The 15909-nt window shown below is 38.0% G+C and overlaps 1 protein-coding gene across 1 annotated transcript in view; it reads left to right on the plus strand.

Moving 5' to 3' along the window:
- Window positions 1-15909, plus strand: part of ORC2 (origin recognition complex subunit 2) — a 152806-nt gene that overhangs the window by 18765 nt on the left and 118132 nt on the right. The window contains exon 11 of the mRNA XM_053698709.1: window positions 10918-11014. Coding sequence (XP_053554684.1) covers window positions 10918-11014 — 97 coding nt within the window. The remainder of the gene's footprint in view (window positions 1-10917; window positions 11015-15909) is intronic.

Consider the following 15909-nt stretch of genomic DNA (forward strand, 5'->3'; position numbering starts at 1 on the left):
GCTATGCGGAAAGACATTCAGTAGGGTCAATTCTGCAAAACTCACAGAGGATAGGAAGGGGGAGAGAATCAACTTTTGCAATGAAATAGGATAATATAACCGGGGACCATCTCCACAAAAATTTCTGAATTTTTTTTCTCTGCAGCATCGTAAAGATGATATGATTCGAACACTAATTGATTTTGTAAAATTTTAAAGACCAAAGTTAGAGCGGGCACCCTCTTAGATTTCCAGTTTTTCAATATACAATGTCTAACTGCTAATATAATTGTATTTAAACTATTTATAGTGTTATAATTAATAACCTTATTTGGTGGAAGGAGAAAAAAAATATCTATCGCGGCTAGAGCTATTGTTACTTTATATAATTTATTAAACCAAAAAATAATTTTCAGCCACAGTTGTCTGACTTTAGGGCATGTCCAAAACATATGGAGTAAATCTGCCTTGCCATGCGCACATCGCGGACATAGATTAGTTAGCAAAGGATAAAATCTAGATATTTTCCATGGTGAGAGATAGAAATTATTAATCATTTTCATGTGCGATTCTTTCCAGGCTATTGGGACTTTACACTTATACAAGCAGTCAAAACTCTGCTTAATTGTTTCATGCTCCACTGAAGAGGTTATAACAGCCCACGATTTACATAACCTGTCCTTAATGAGCTGACTCTGTTTGCTCAACAAAATGTCATATATTAAAGAGATTGACGAGTCTCCTCTAGTGAATTTTTGTATACATAGCTTGATGTCCGCCCAGACCGTTGTGGTCGGAGCACGCCACTTCTGTGCTGCAATGAAGTGCCGAATTTGGAAATAACCAAATAGATCAGACCTGGCAAGCCCATATTTACTAAAAATATCTTCTGCTGAAGCCATTTGATAGTTTTCATCAAGTACTTGTTTTACATATTGCAAGCCTTTTCCAGCCCAATCTTTAAATATTTTATGATATAACCCTGGAAGAAAACTCCGATTGCCTAAAATAGGAAGAAACTCAGAAACCGAGAAATCCAAATCTAAAATAGTACAAAATTTATGCCAAGCATATACAATATTTTTGATAGAGATGAGACGGCTAATATTCTGCGGCAGCTTCTGTATTGGGGAGTGAATAATAGCTTTTAAAGAAAATGGGGCAATTAAAAACGCTTCCATTTCTTCAGATGATACTATGCTAGATCCTGCAATCCAATCTATTGCAATTTTAACCATAGCGGCTAAATTATAAAGTTTAACATTAGGCAGCGCAAGCCCTGCTACGTCCGTCTTTTGCATTAATCTTTCCAAGGCAATTTGAGGCTTTTTATTATTCCAAATGAATTTGGAAAAGAGGGTGTTAATTAATTTCAAATCTTTGTTTAAAATAAATAGCGGCAAGTTCTGTAATGGATACAACAATCGGGGAAAGATAATGGATTTGATCAAGTTAACGCGCGCTGTCAATGGGAGTGGAAACACTGCCCACAAATGTAAATCTGACCTAATTTTTTGAAATAGTAGCTCATAATTGGCTTTATACCAGAAGCTGGGATTTTTATGCAATACTAAACCTAGATATTTAATGGCATCCACTTGTTTAAAGGGACTATTAAGTCCTGCTGTCTGAATATTATCTAAGCACATTAGTTCACTCTTTTCTAAATTTATCCTATACCCCGAAAAAGAGCTAAATATTTCTAACGTTTGAAGAATCGCTGGAATAGATTGTTGTATATTTGCCAGGAATAGTAATACATCATCCGCATAAAGCAGTGTTTTAAGAGCCTGAGTACCAACCGATACTCCAGCTAAGACTTCTCTAAAACGTATTGCTAGCGGTTCCAATGCAATGTTAAAGAGTAACGGGGACAGGGGACACCCCTGTCTTGTTCCTCTTTGTAATATTATTTTCGGAGATAGAGCCCCATTAATCAAAATACAAGATATAGGGTTATGATATATTCTACAAATAAATTGCATAAATTCCCCTTTAAATCCAAACTGGTTTAATGCCCGAAATAGATACTCCCATACAATCGAGTCGAATGCTTTGACCGCATCCAGGGAGAGGATAGCAGCATCCCTCCATAACGGTGTCTGTTTACCCTTATCCACATTCCACGCATAGTCCAAAAAATTAACCAATTTACGGATATTTTTAGATGGGTTTCTACCCACCATAAATCCAGTTTGATCTGGATGAATAATTTTGTGCAAACAGGTAGATAACCTAGCTGAAATAATAGACATTAGTATTTTATAATCTATATTTAAAACTGAGATTGGCCTATATGAGGCTGGATCATCTGCGTTTTTATCCTTTTTTAGGATAAGTGAAATATTTGCAGCCGAAAAAAAGCTAGAAATAGAACACTGTGTACAAAAATAAAAATTAAAAAGTTTTTCTAATATTAAGAGTATCTCTTTATTTAGACATCTGTAAAGCTCCGCAGGGAGTCCATCAGGACCTGCTGCTTTATTCAGTTTCAAGTTGTCTATTGCTTTGCTGATTTCTTCCAAAGAGATTGGAGCATTAATTAGCGTTAGATCGTCACCGGATATTTTAGGTACTTTTATCAATTTCCAGAACAACTCTTGTTTCACATTATCTGTTTCAATTTCAGCATAAAGCTGTTGATAATATGTGTGGAAAGTTTCTATAATTCCCTTAGTCTCAATGACTCTACCTTTATCCGATTGAATAGATAAAATAAGATTTTTCTTTTTTCTCGCTTTAGTCAGTCTAGCCAAATATTTTGCAGCGCAACCGTGGACCCCTCTAAAGTGTAAGTTGATCTTTGTCTCTTCTTCTACTAATTTTTGTTTTAGGAAGAGGTCTCTTTCCTTTCTATTGTCTGTATATTTTCCCCAATTAGCCGCTGTCGGATATGCACAATATTTTCTATAAGAGTTCTTAACTTGGTGTATAATTTGAATCTCTCTTGCTTTGTTCTTTTTCTTTCTTATACTCACATATGCTTGGATCTCTCCCCGCATAACTGCTTTGAAAGCTTCCCAGAAAATTTCTGGTTTATACCAGTAGCTTAAATTCTCCTTATAATAATGCTGCCACAACGTTTTTAAAAAATTAACAAATTTAGGATTAGTACATAGATGGCGGGGGAACCCCTGCAGCACGCTGATAGGGAAAGGGGAATGGGCAAGTGGAGAGAGGAAGAGAGAAAAAAAAAACGAAAAAAAAACAAAAAAAGAAAACAGCACACAAAAACAGAAACGCATAAAATACAATATAACAACTTCACCATATCTATTTAGCATAAGATACCTATTCATTGGAAAAAAGGGCACAATATAGCACAGCTTTTCCTTATATGTATTCTAAAAATTACCCTGTCTCTATAAATTTTTTAACATCTGCCACCGTATCAAAAACATATTTAGCGCCTTTATCTTCTACAATTATACGTGCCGGGTAAACTAATCGAGCTCTTATCCCTTTGTTTATTAGTTGCGTACAATAAGGTGCCATTAATTTTCTTTTAGAGGAGGTCTCAAAGGAGAAGTCCTGGAACAACAGAATCCTGCATTTTCCAAAGATAGGAGGATCATTTTTTTTAAATAATTTCAGTATTTCAATTTTATCTTGAAATTTTAGCAATTTGAAAACACAGATTCTGTTCCTCGGGACTCCATCCATACCAGGTTTCTTTGGGCCCAACCTATGCGCTCGCTCTATCGCCAAGGGTAACAACTGGGGGGACATCCCTAATGCTTGTGGTAATGTGATTGACGTAAATTTCATTAGATCTTCATACTCTGGTGTTTCTGGGAGGCCTACTATCCTAATATTATTGCGCCTGGAGCGATCTTCAAGGTCCTCCAGGCGTATCTGCATATTTTTAATTTTAGATTCTTGTTTCTGAATTAAATCTTTATGTATATGGGATATATCCTCTATTTCAGAGATTCTAGTTTCAGCCTCTGTTAACCTGGTTGCAAACTGCCTAACTTCGGAAAATAACGCGACTAATTCAGAAGAAATAGTCCCTAGCTCTTTCTTAATGGCTTCAAATTGTGGAGAAAACACCTCTGTTAACTGTAAAACCAATGTTTGTGACTCAGAGGACGTTTTGTTAACTTCTATTGAACTATCTATACTAGTATCTGATATTTTAGTTCTTTTATCTTTTGCTTTTACAGGCATTTTGGGTGATTTAGAGTTCACCTGGGTGATAAATTTTTCCATTAAAGATATACCAACAGAGAGAAAAACAAAAAAAAAACAAATCAAGTGCACATTAAAGTGAAGACTCACAAAAATTGCAAACAATAGCCTATAGATGGCTATCTCAAACCCATAAAACTAGCAACCCGTAACCTAGACTGGCTAACTCCAAAGCCCCTCCCACCCCCCTCCTTTTTTTATTTTTTTATTATAATATTATATTATCAAAATTTGGTGTAAGACAAAAATAATCAAAATAGTGTTATTTTAGTAGTGTTTTTAGTGCATAAAAGTGCATAGAAGCCTGTGATGTAACTATTACCTTATCCAGTTAGCTTTACTTCCTTATATTACTAATAAATTTGTCCTCTTAATACAGATATAGCATACACAGAGGCTGTCCACCTTCCTTATAATATCGACTTAATTTCTATTTCCAAGATGCTTATAAACTAGATTAATCTAGATTTACACGCCCAGAATTAATTACCTTCATTCGGGCGCTAGCCTACTTAAAGGAGAAATACAAAAAAATGTCGCATTAACATTTATATACTGTAAAGATACATATCACCACGTTTGCAACAAATGACTAGGTATACACAAGCAGGCTAACTCAGAACAATGAAATATTCTCAATACTTTCCCCTTAGATAATAACATTTAGCTTGATCTTCTAATCAGTTTAGGACAGTTTTTAATCCAGCTATCTATCTCTCTATGTCTCAGTTTAATACAGAAAATATCAGTTATGTATAACAAGCAAGAAAAAAAAAATTTCTTTATTTTTTTCCTCCTTCTCTTCCTTCTTTTCCTTCCCTTTCTGATCTTATTTCCCCCTTCCACAGATACTGTTAGGGGCTTCCAATTACAGTTCTAACCCTCACTCCTGAGGGGAGAAAGAAAGTTCTGTGACTTGCTCTTCAGTGATATGATAAAGTTCATTTACAGCATTAGCTGCCTGAAACTTACAGCAAGATGTAATAGGTTAGAGAAAAACACCAACAACCAGTGTAGAACGATAAGTTACCACCAGACAAGACCCCTCTTCCAGGCAAGTTCCCTTGAGGCAAACAGTAGCAGGGGCACTGGATCCACTTTCCCTGTAATAGCACCGGGGCCTCTACTTTGCCCAGTAAATGTGGCTATGTATCAAGGGCCACCCAACCCCGTGGGCTCAGAAGGGTTAAACACTTACAGAGTTCCCGCTGTCCATCAAGCTTAGTGTTTATGCAGCAAATTCAACTGGAACCTGCGGATCTTCTCTTCCGCCTAGATAAGTCGTACGCTGCTCTCGTGTGACGTCACAATCTTTACACACCTCCGCTCCCTATTGGAAGGTTAGGGAGGCTCGACCTTGATGCAGGCTCCGGATTGGTCAGTACTTCTCTTTTGCTGTACCCAGCCGCTATCCGATACCAGGACCTGGAATGGCCCGGCGAATTTTGTCTCACCCCACGTGCCCTAGGAGGTATATCCACCCCACAGCGGGCCCGGCTCTCTTCTCGGCTCCACAACAGCTCCGTCCACCGGTCAATACGCTGCAAGGCTCCAGCACTCCAAAACTCCCGTAGCTCACCGGACACTGCCACTGACAGCTAGGACCTTGCGCTCTGTACGGTAAGTGTAGATATTGACTTTAGGCACCAGCTTTGGAATTTTATTTAGCCTTTTTTCACCATTTCCATACCACAGTGAAGTTGCGGCTCAGACTGAAAGCCGTTGATAAAGTCTTTTGCGGTTTCCCTGCCTGGGCCTGGATGAATTTGCCCCACTCCCTAGGGTGCTATTCACACCAGCAACGGGAGAAATGGCTACAGGAGCGAGATGTAAAGGGCTGTCCGTTCTCAGTGCAGCACGCCAGCCTCAGCTTGCACTCCTGAACAGCTCCTCCCACCGGAAACCGCCATCGTTTTTCACTTTTTATAATAAAAATTTTTGCTCCACATTTTTTGATAATTTAATATATATTAAATTGAATTTAATGTGGTCTATTTTAACATGGTATTCTGTGTTGCAGGTAGATAAAATAAGGTTATGCATATCGCTTCTTGTACCTTTGTGTAAAAAAATATATATTATTTATATATATAAATATACTGTGTGTGTGTATGTGTGTGTGTATATATATATATATGTATGTGTGTATATGTATATGTATATATATATATATATATATATATATATATATATATATATATATATATATATATATATAGGTGAGTCGAAATTTAACAGTGGCGAGTGAAAGTTAGTTAGTGAATCTTAAGTCTGAAGTCTGGTGGCATGTTGTAAGTAGCAAAGTTAGCACATTTTATTTGCAGAATGTTCATTCCTATTGCAACACTAACAAACACACATTTTGTGCTATGTAATAAAACTATTATCTAAAGGGATATTATATATCCATGAAAGTGCAAGGATATGTTATTCCTATAGGGCTATTGGGATCCCATTAGTGCTTAGACTGTTATAAACCGGGGCAGAGAGAGTGAAAATAAAAGTGGAGAGGATGGTAGAGTTAAGAAAGAATGGAGAAAAAGAGTGAAGAGATATGAGAGAAGGAAAAGAAAGTGGCCTGAGAGAGAACGGAGAGGGTAAAAAAAGAGATTCAAGAGAGGAGAGAGTCGAGAAATATAGTTAAAGTGAAAGTAAATCCTAGCGGTTTACAAACACTAGGATTTACTATTGAAACAAATAAAGGGGACTTTCATTCATGAAGTATAAGATATTTCATGTAGAAAGCTCCTTTATTTGATTCAATTGATCGCTGTTTTTACCTTGTACAGCAGCCCACAGCAAAAAAAAATTTGTCTAATAGCTAACGTTTTCACCTCTTAGCCAATAGCCATGCGGTAAATCCGGCTCCCATGGGCGCCAAGCCGGATTTACCGCACGGCTATTGGCTAAGAGGTGAAAACGTCACCTCTTAGCCATATTTTTTTTTGCCGTGGGCTGCTGCACAAGGTAAAAACAGTGATCGATTGAATCAAATAAAGGAGCTTTCTACATGAAATATCTTATACTTCATGAATGAAAGTCCCCTTTATTTGTTTGTTTCAATAGTAAATAGCCTCCATAAACCCCTTTTCTTTCCTATGGCATGGAGAGTCCACAACCTCATTCCAATTACTAGTGGGATATTCAAATCCTGGCCAGCAGGAGGAGACAAAGAGCACCCCAGCAAAGCTGTCAAGTGTAACTTCCCTTATCCATAATCCCCAGTCATTTTTTTTTTTCCTTTGTCAATGGAGGATGTGTGAAGATGGTGTCTGAAGATATTTAATCCTTTAAGGGTACTTTTCCCTGCAAGCAAGGTTTGGGGCTATGCTGTGTCCATGTCAATCTCTTTAGTAAGAGTAATGGTGGCTCTTAGCAGTTAGAAAGCGGCAAGGTTGTCTTTGCTTTTTTTCCAAAATTATTGCTACCCCTTTATAGAAAGCCAGGGTTGGTTACTCTGTTCTTTCTTTTTCTGAAGGTCCCTGATAGAGAGTGGAGTGTCTATCACACCTAAGAAGCTGTTCCTGCCCTGAAGCTGGATCCACAGGTAAGTGCTCTTGCTTTCTAGGTTTGAAGGTCAGCACTTCAAGGGTTAATACTTAGTGGACTTTATTTGAGACATGATAATCCCTTTTATTCAGGGATTTATTCTTGGGCAACTATGCAGGCACTTAATCTATAAGGAGGTATTATGGAGTTAGGTTAATTGTATTCCCTTGTCTTATGAGGCTGGCTAGAGAGAATACGACTCTATGTAATTTTATTCATTTTTATTTTTAAAACGAATGTTAAAGACTATCTGCCCTTGAGAAGAATTTAGTGTTTAGTGCACATTAAAAAAAAAGGCTTTTTCTTTTCTAACTCTCTATTAAGAAGTTCGTTAGCAATGTGGTTGTGTAAAATTAGACTGGCAGTTCAGGATTTTCTGCGCACAGACTCGTGCGCTTTTATTGCCTCTTCAGGTGACAGAGGCAAGAACAGCACTATAAAGTGAATACAAGAATATAATTGTAGCACAAACGTGTTTCGGCCTATAAAGTATCACTGTACAATGCCTCCTCTCTCTCACCTCTCAGCACTTATACAAAGGAGGAGCAACAGCTTTAAACACAGGCCTGATTCTGACCAGGGCCTGAACAAAAGCTTGAACATCTGCCAAATCTGCCAGACGTATCAATGACCGCCTCAGAAAAACCACATCTAGTCAAAACTAGGTGTTCCTTCTCCAAGCATTCAGCTTCAGAGAATCCAGATATGGATGGAGGAATGGACTCTGAATTAGAAGGTCCTTCCTCAGTGGTAACCTTCATGGTGGAAGAGATGACATCTTCACCAGGTCAACGAACCAGATCCTCGTTCTTAAAGTTTTGCAGCAGGCTCCGTTTGAGCTGATGCATCTTGTTGGAAGGTTTTTTGTTTCTTGCTATTTCTTCCGCTCACAGAGTTTCTAAGCTTTCGACTCTGCAGTGTGATTTCCCTGTACCTTATTTTTCATGCAGATAAGGCGGTCCTTCGTACTCAGTTGGGTTTTCTACCTAAGGTTGTGTCAGATCGAAACATTAATCAGGAAATTGTTGTTCCTTCTTTTTTTTTCTAATCCTCCTTCCCATAAGGAATGTCTTTTGCATAACCTGGATGTTGTGCATGCTCTAAAATTTTACCATTTTGTTGTTTTCTCTGGAAAATGTAAAGGTCAGAAGGCCACTTCTACTACTCTTTCCCTCTGGTTAAGAAGTATTATTGGTTTAGCTTATGAGAGAGCTGGACAGCAGCCTCCTGAGATAATTACGACTCATTCCACTAGGGCTGTCTCCTCATCTTGGGCTTTCAAAAATGAAGCTTCTGTGGAACAGATTTGCAAGGTGGTAAACATTTTCCTCTTTGCATACTTTTTCCAAATTCTACAAATTTGCTACTTTTGCCTCGGCTGAGACCTCTTTTGGGAGAGAGGTTATACAAGCGGTGATGCCTTCTGTTTAGGTTCTCCTGCCTTGTTCTCCCTCCCTTTTCATTCTGTGTCCTCTAGCTTGGGTATTGGTTCCCTTCCCACTAGTAATTGGAATGAAGTTGTGGAATCTCCATGCCATAGGAAAGAAAACAAAATGTATGCTTACCTGATAAATGTCTTTCTTTACGGTTATGGAGAGTCTACAACCCCACCCTCTGTTTAATTATAATTTGGCAGTTTTCTTTTAGTAAACCTCTTGCACCTCTATACCTTTTTTGTGTTTCTTCTTTTTCCATTTTCCTTTGGCTGAATGACTGGGGATTTTGGATAAGGGAAGTTACACTTAACAGCTTTGCTGGGGTGCTCTTTGCCTCCTTCTGCTGGCCAGGAGTTGAATATCCCACTAGTAATTGGAATGAAGGTCGTGGACTCCATGCCCGGAAAGAAAGAAATTTATCAGGTAAGCAAAATTTTTGTTTTTGCTTTGCGTAACACTTAGCACGCCACTCGTAATCTAGCCCTTTATGAGCAGAAGAGTCAATATCCTTAAAGGAGCATAAAAGCCACAATTACATTTTTATAGTTTAGATAGAGCATGCAGTTTTTATGGACCTCTTAGTTTGCTTCAGTTATCACATTTACATTTTCTCTTAGTATCCATTGTTGAAATGCATGCCGAGGTGGGCTCTGGAGCAGCAATAGGGCTAGCTGGTGATTGGTGGCTATCTCTCCCACTCTCTTAGCTCTATCTCTTCTCCTTCTCTCTCATATCTCTCTATCTCATGTCTCTCATATCTCTCTATCTCATCTCTCTCGTCTCTCAGCTCCCAACAGCACACAGCTGCTCTGGAGTTTACTTTTACTGTGAGTTAACCCATTTGCTCTATCTCCCTTTAAAAAAGTAAACACCTTGAGCTTTGTATATGTTTATTTATGCATAATGAAACAAGTTTGCAATATATTTGCATTTTTTATTTTGCCCCCTTTTCATGTAATTTTGCTCTTAAAATTGAGCAATTCCTATTACTCAGAACATGAAATGCACCTGCTGACTTATCAAGGCTAACTCTTCTACATATCTGTACCTAATTGGCTTCAACTGATAACCGCAGATAAATCATTTTATACTAATGTTATGACCGTGGTTAGCTCTGTTGTCTGCAGACTGAAGCCCAGACTGGCTTCTCCAAATAAGTCAAATCGTGAGTGGAGTGGCTATTGAAAGATTATTACAGAAAAAATTGTTTGTTTTAAAAATGTTACTTGGCTGATGTTATTCTTTAGCAGCAAAGTATAAAATATATTGTAATTACAAGGTGTTTACTGTCCCTTTAACTTCTTACATGTGGGAAACCCGTTCACTTGCCTGTAGCACTATAGACTGGACTCCATAACTCGCCTGTTTTTCAACTTGGTTAAAAAAGTGTTTTCAATCAGTAGTATAGAACTGTTTTAGCCTAGCTAATGTAGATTGTTTTATTCACACCCACACTGTGCATACGTTTTGGTATATAACATTTGCTGAATTTATTATCATGACCAAGAAAATGGAGTACTTGAAATTCTAACTGCATCTACCATAATTGTTATGAAAACTATCTCTGGATGTTATTGATTGCCTTCAAAATACTTTTTATAAAGATTAGGAAGGTGGGCAGGTTGGGGAACCATTTAACTTTTGTGAGTGTTTTTTTCTCCATCCGTGTGGATGTCCAGTCTAATTTGGTGAATGCTGTCATGTAATATATGTACCAGAATAATTTCCATTTACCACACATCATCTCTCTTTATCTCTGTAGATTTTGAACTCTATCACAGAGGAGGCACTGGATCATCCAGGGACTTTCCGCAGCCCTTTGGATCACATGGAGTTTATCATACAAAAGTTTAAGCAAGGTAAATAAATCTGCGATGAACAATCAAAACTTATTCTACAGGGAGTGCAGAATTATTAGGCAAGTTGTATTTTTGAGGATTAATTTTATTATTGAATAACAACCATGTTCTCAATGAACCCAAAAAACTAATTAATATCAAAGCTGAATAGTTTTGGAAGTAGTTTTTAGTTTGTTTTTAGTTATAGCTATTTTAGGGGGATATCTGTGTGTGCAGGTGACTATTACTGTGCATAATTATTAGGCAACTTAACAAAAAACAAATATATACCCATTTCAATTATTTATTTTTACCAGTGAAACCAATATAACATCTCAACATTCACAAATATACATTTCTGACATTCAAAAACAAAAACAAATCAGTGACCAATATAGCCACCTTTCTTTGCAAGGACACTCAAAAGCCTGCCATCCATGGATTCTGTCAGTGTTTTGATCTGTTCACCATCAACATTGCGTGCAGCAGCAACCACAGCCTCCCAGACACTGTTCAGAGAGGTGTACTGTTTTCCCTCCTTGTAAATCTCACATTTGATGATGGACCACAGGTTCTCAATGGGGTTCAGATCAGGTGAACAAGGAGGCCATGTCATTAGATTTTTTTCTTTTATACCCTTTCTTGCCAGCCACGCTGTGGAGTACTTGGACGCGTGTGATGGAGCATTGTCCTGCATGAAAATCATGTTTTTCTTGAAGGATGCAGACTTCTTCCTGTACCACTGCTTGAAGAAGGTGTCTTCCAGAAACTGGCAGTAGGACTGGGAGTTGAGCTTGACTCCATCCTCAACCCGAAAAGGCCCCACAAGCTGATCTTTGATGATACCAGCCCAAACCAGTACTCCACCTCCACCTTGCTGGCGGGAGTCGGACTGGAGCTCTCTGCCCTTTACCAATCCAGCCAAGGGCCCATTCATCTGGCCCATCAAGACTCACTCTCATTTCATCAGTCCATAAAACCTTAGAAAAATCAGTCTTGAGATATTTCTTGGCCCAGTCTTGACGTTTCAGCTTGTGTGTCTTGTTCAGTGGTGGTTGTCTTTCAGCCTTTCTTACCTTGGCCATGTCTCTGAGTATTGCACACCTTGTGCTTTTGGGCACTCCAGTGATGTTGCAGCTCTGAAATATAGCCAAACTGGTGGCAAGTGGCATCTTGGCAGCTGCACGCTTGACTTTTCTCAGTTCATGGGCAGTTATTTTGCGCCTTGGTTTTTCCACACGCTTCTTGCGAACCTGTTGACTATTTTGAATGAAACTCTTGATTGTTCGATGATCACACTTCAGAAGCTTTGCAATTTTAAGAGTGCTGCATCCCTCTGCAAGATATCTCACTATTTTTGACTTTTCTGAGCCTGTCAAGTCCTTCTTTTGACCCATTTTGTCAAAGGAAAGGAAGTTGCCTAATAATTATGCACACCTGATATAGGGTGTTGATGTCATTAGACCACACCCCTTCTCATTACAGAGATGCACATCACCTAATATGCTTAATTGGTAGTAGGCTTTCGAGCCTATACAGCTTGGAGTAAGACAACATGCATAAAGAGGATGATGTGGTCAAAATACTCATTTGCCTAATAATTCTGCACTCCCTGTATATATTTTTAAATGTTATGTGAAAGCAAACCAGGGCCGGTGCTAGGATTTTTGGCCACACAGGCGAGGATACATTTTTCCGCCCCCCCCCCCCCATAAGCACATCACATACACAGACACACAACATACATACACCACATATATGCAGACATACAACATACACACAATACATGCACATTCAAGTAATTATAGTCATAGCATGGTCATTTGTATAAACACAGAAGGGAACTCTCAAATGTATGGGTCCACTCACATATGCTGCCATTTGCATCAGGGATATATATATATATATATATATATATATATATGTATATGTGTGTTATTTAATGTATTTTCCATGTCACTTCATTTAATGCACAGCCAATGTTTTCTCCCAGCAAGCAGCAAGTAGCAACCGTATAGTAGTAGCAGCTGAGCTCCCCCCACCCAGAAATTACATGTGGGTTCTTCACTTCACATAGCCACCCATCCTACCTGAGCTACTTCTCACTTTAGTACCGCCGCCGGAGCCGGTCTGCCTGGCCATCTGGGTGGATGGGCGTGACATCACTCACGTTGCTCATTCTCAATCGTTTTTCCAGTGAGTGACAACAGTCAAAAAACGCCAGCATCCACACCACATGATCTCTTTGATGTTTCCCTCTCAGAGAGTCTGCTCCACCACTGTCCTACTGTGCCTCCAGGCTGCATGGCGTCACTGACTGCACGCCACTGACTGACTGTGCACGTGACACAAGACTCTCAGTCAGATAGGAGTATGCGCTGCCAATGCGCAAGTGAGCTCAGTGGCCTGCCTGTCTTCACACACACGCCCGTTTTTGTTTATGACAGTAGGAACTGTCTGGAAATGATCCTGAGTCTGAGACAGTTAGTGTGCTGCAGTGTGCCAGCCCATCACCGTGCGCTGTACACACAGAAATAATGAAAAAAAGAAAATTCAAACATAACATTACCACTGCTTTGCCAGCTAATGCCGGCAGCAAGGCAGATCCGGCGCCCCGTACTGGAGGTGAACTAAGGCGGCTGCCTACTCTGCCTTTACTGTAGCACCGGCCCTGAAGCAAACCATAATGAGAAGTGACAACAGATTTTCTCAGAGTTGTGTTATGATCTCTTGATAAATTTGATACCTGGTCACAATTTAAGGCTGCAGGGAAAGGAGATTTAATCTCTAAAAGCGTATATGTTTTTTTTTCCCACTGTAAGAGCAATTAAATTGTGGAACTCATTGCCTAAGGAGGTAGTGAATGCTAGTACCATGGGTACATTTTAAAATGCTTAGATGCATTTCTGGCTAGAAACAGAATTCAGGGATATGATTGCTTGTTTTAAATGGGTCACCTTTTTAATGGAATTAATTTAAGCTCAATTCAAGTAGGATCTTTATAGGTTGAACTCAATGGACTTCTGTTTTCTTTCAGCCTCATCTACTATGTTACTATGCATAGTAATAACATTCCATATACTCTGAATATCATGTTAGCAAATGCTCAAGTCTTTATCAATCTAATCGGCTTAAAGGGACACTAAACCCACATTTTCTTCTTCTTTAATGATTCAGATAGAGAGCATGCAATTTTAAGCAACTTTCTAATTTACTCCTATTATCAAATTTTCTTCGTTCTCTTGCTATCTTTATTTATAAAGCAGGAATGTAAAGCTTAAGAGCCGGCCCATTTTTGGTTGAAAACCTTGGTTATTCTTGCTTATTGGTTTGCTAAATGTAGCCACCAATAAGCATGCGCTATCCAGGGTGCTGAACCTAAAATGGGCTGACTCCTAAGCTTTAAATTCCTGCTTCTTAAATAAAGATAGCAAGAGAATGAAGAAAAATTGATAGTAGGAGTAAATTAGAAAGTTGCCTAAAATTGCATGCTCTATGTGAATCATTAAAGAAAAAAAAATTGGGTTTAGTATCCCTTTAAGCTTATCATATTATTCTGTTTATATAGACTTTGCTTTATCTTTTTATGTCAGATTCACAAAGACATAACTTATATTTTCCTTGTGGATACAACAAAAGGACATGAAAAGACATTTGAATGTGTCTAAGAGAAAAAACATTCAGTTGTAAATGATGCTGTTGTATGCAGGGCTAAAGGGAAAAGGAAAGAGTGGGGAATAAGAGAAGGGCGATACAACTATTAGACTTTAATTATAATTTAATTTCCCCTTTTTTAAACGGACAGTCAACTCAATTTTTTTATTATTTAAAAAGATAAATAGTGCCTTTATTACCCATTCCCCAGTTTTTACCTCTGTGATTACCTTGTATCTGAGCATTTTCTGACAGCCACCTGATCACGACTTTTTATTTATTATCTATTAACTTGCATTTTATCCAATTAGTGCAGTGTTTGCCACAAACCACGGGCGTAAGCACTATGTTATCTATATGGCTCACATGAACTAGCAGTATCCTGTTGTGAAAATCTAATAACAAAGCATGTGATAAGAGGCTGTCTTTGGTGGCTTAGAAACAAGCAGACATTTAGAGGTTTAAATGTTATAAAGTATATTAATATAACAATGTTGGTTGTGCAAAGCTGGGGAATGGGTAGTAAAGGCATTATCTATCTTTTTAAACAATAACAATTTTAGTGTAGACTGTCCCTTTAAAGGGATAGTAAACTCAAAACTTAATTCCTCATAATGTTTATTAATGTATGCATAATTAAAACATTTTGCAATACACTTTTATTGTTCATTTGTCTTCAACTTCTGTGATTTTCATCTGAAAAACCCTCAGAGTTGCTGGAGTGTATGTTGTGCAGTGCAGAACCCTGACACTCCTACATGCTTTCCAGTAATTGGTTAAAATGTTTAGTAGCTTGGCTATATCTTCCAATCAGATAAATAACATTCAATAGGCTTTTTATGGGGTATGACCCATGCATGCTATCAATGCATATTGTCTAACAAAATGACAGTTTAACGTGTTTTAATACATTTATTTTGTCTGTAGTTTTATTTTCAATGTTAAAATTGTTATTGATATGTGTTTTTTGCCTTCTTTTTCTATGATATTCCAATGCATTAGGAACATCACTGTTCAAATAAGATAATCTACCTGAAGTATGAATACAATATAACCAGAATCTGTATGTTCTTCTTACTCTCTTTTTACATTCGCTAGTTGTGGTGGATTTTGTACACCTATACAGAAGCAAAGTATACACAGCCAGTGTGAAATTAAAGGGATACTGAACCCAATTTTTTTCTTTTGTGATTAAGATAGAGCATGCAATTTTAATCAACTTTCTAAATTACTCCTATTATCAATTTTTTTCTTCATTCTCT

Source organism: Bombina bombina, chromosome 1 (assembly GCF_027579735.1).
Source record: "Bombina bombina isolate aBomBom1 chromosome 1, aBomBom1.pri, whole genome shotgun sequence".
In the NCBI taxonomy this organism is placed as follows: Eukaryota; Metazoa; Chordata; class Amphibia; order Anura; family Bombinatoridae; genus Bombina; species Bombina bombina.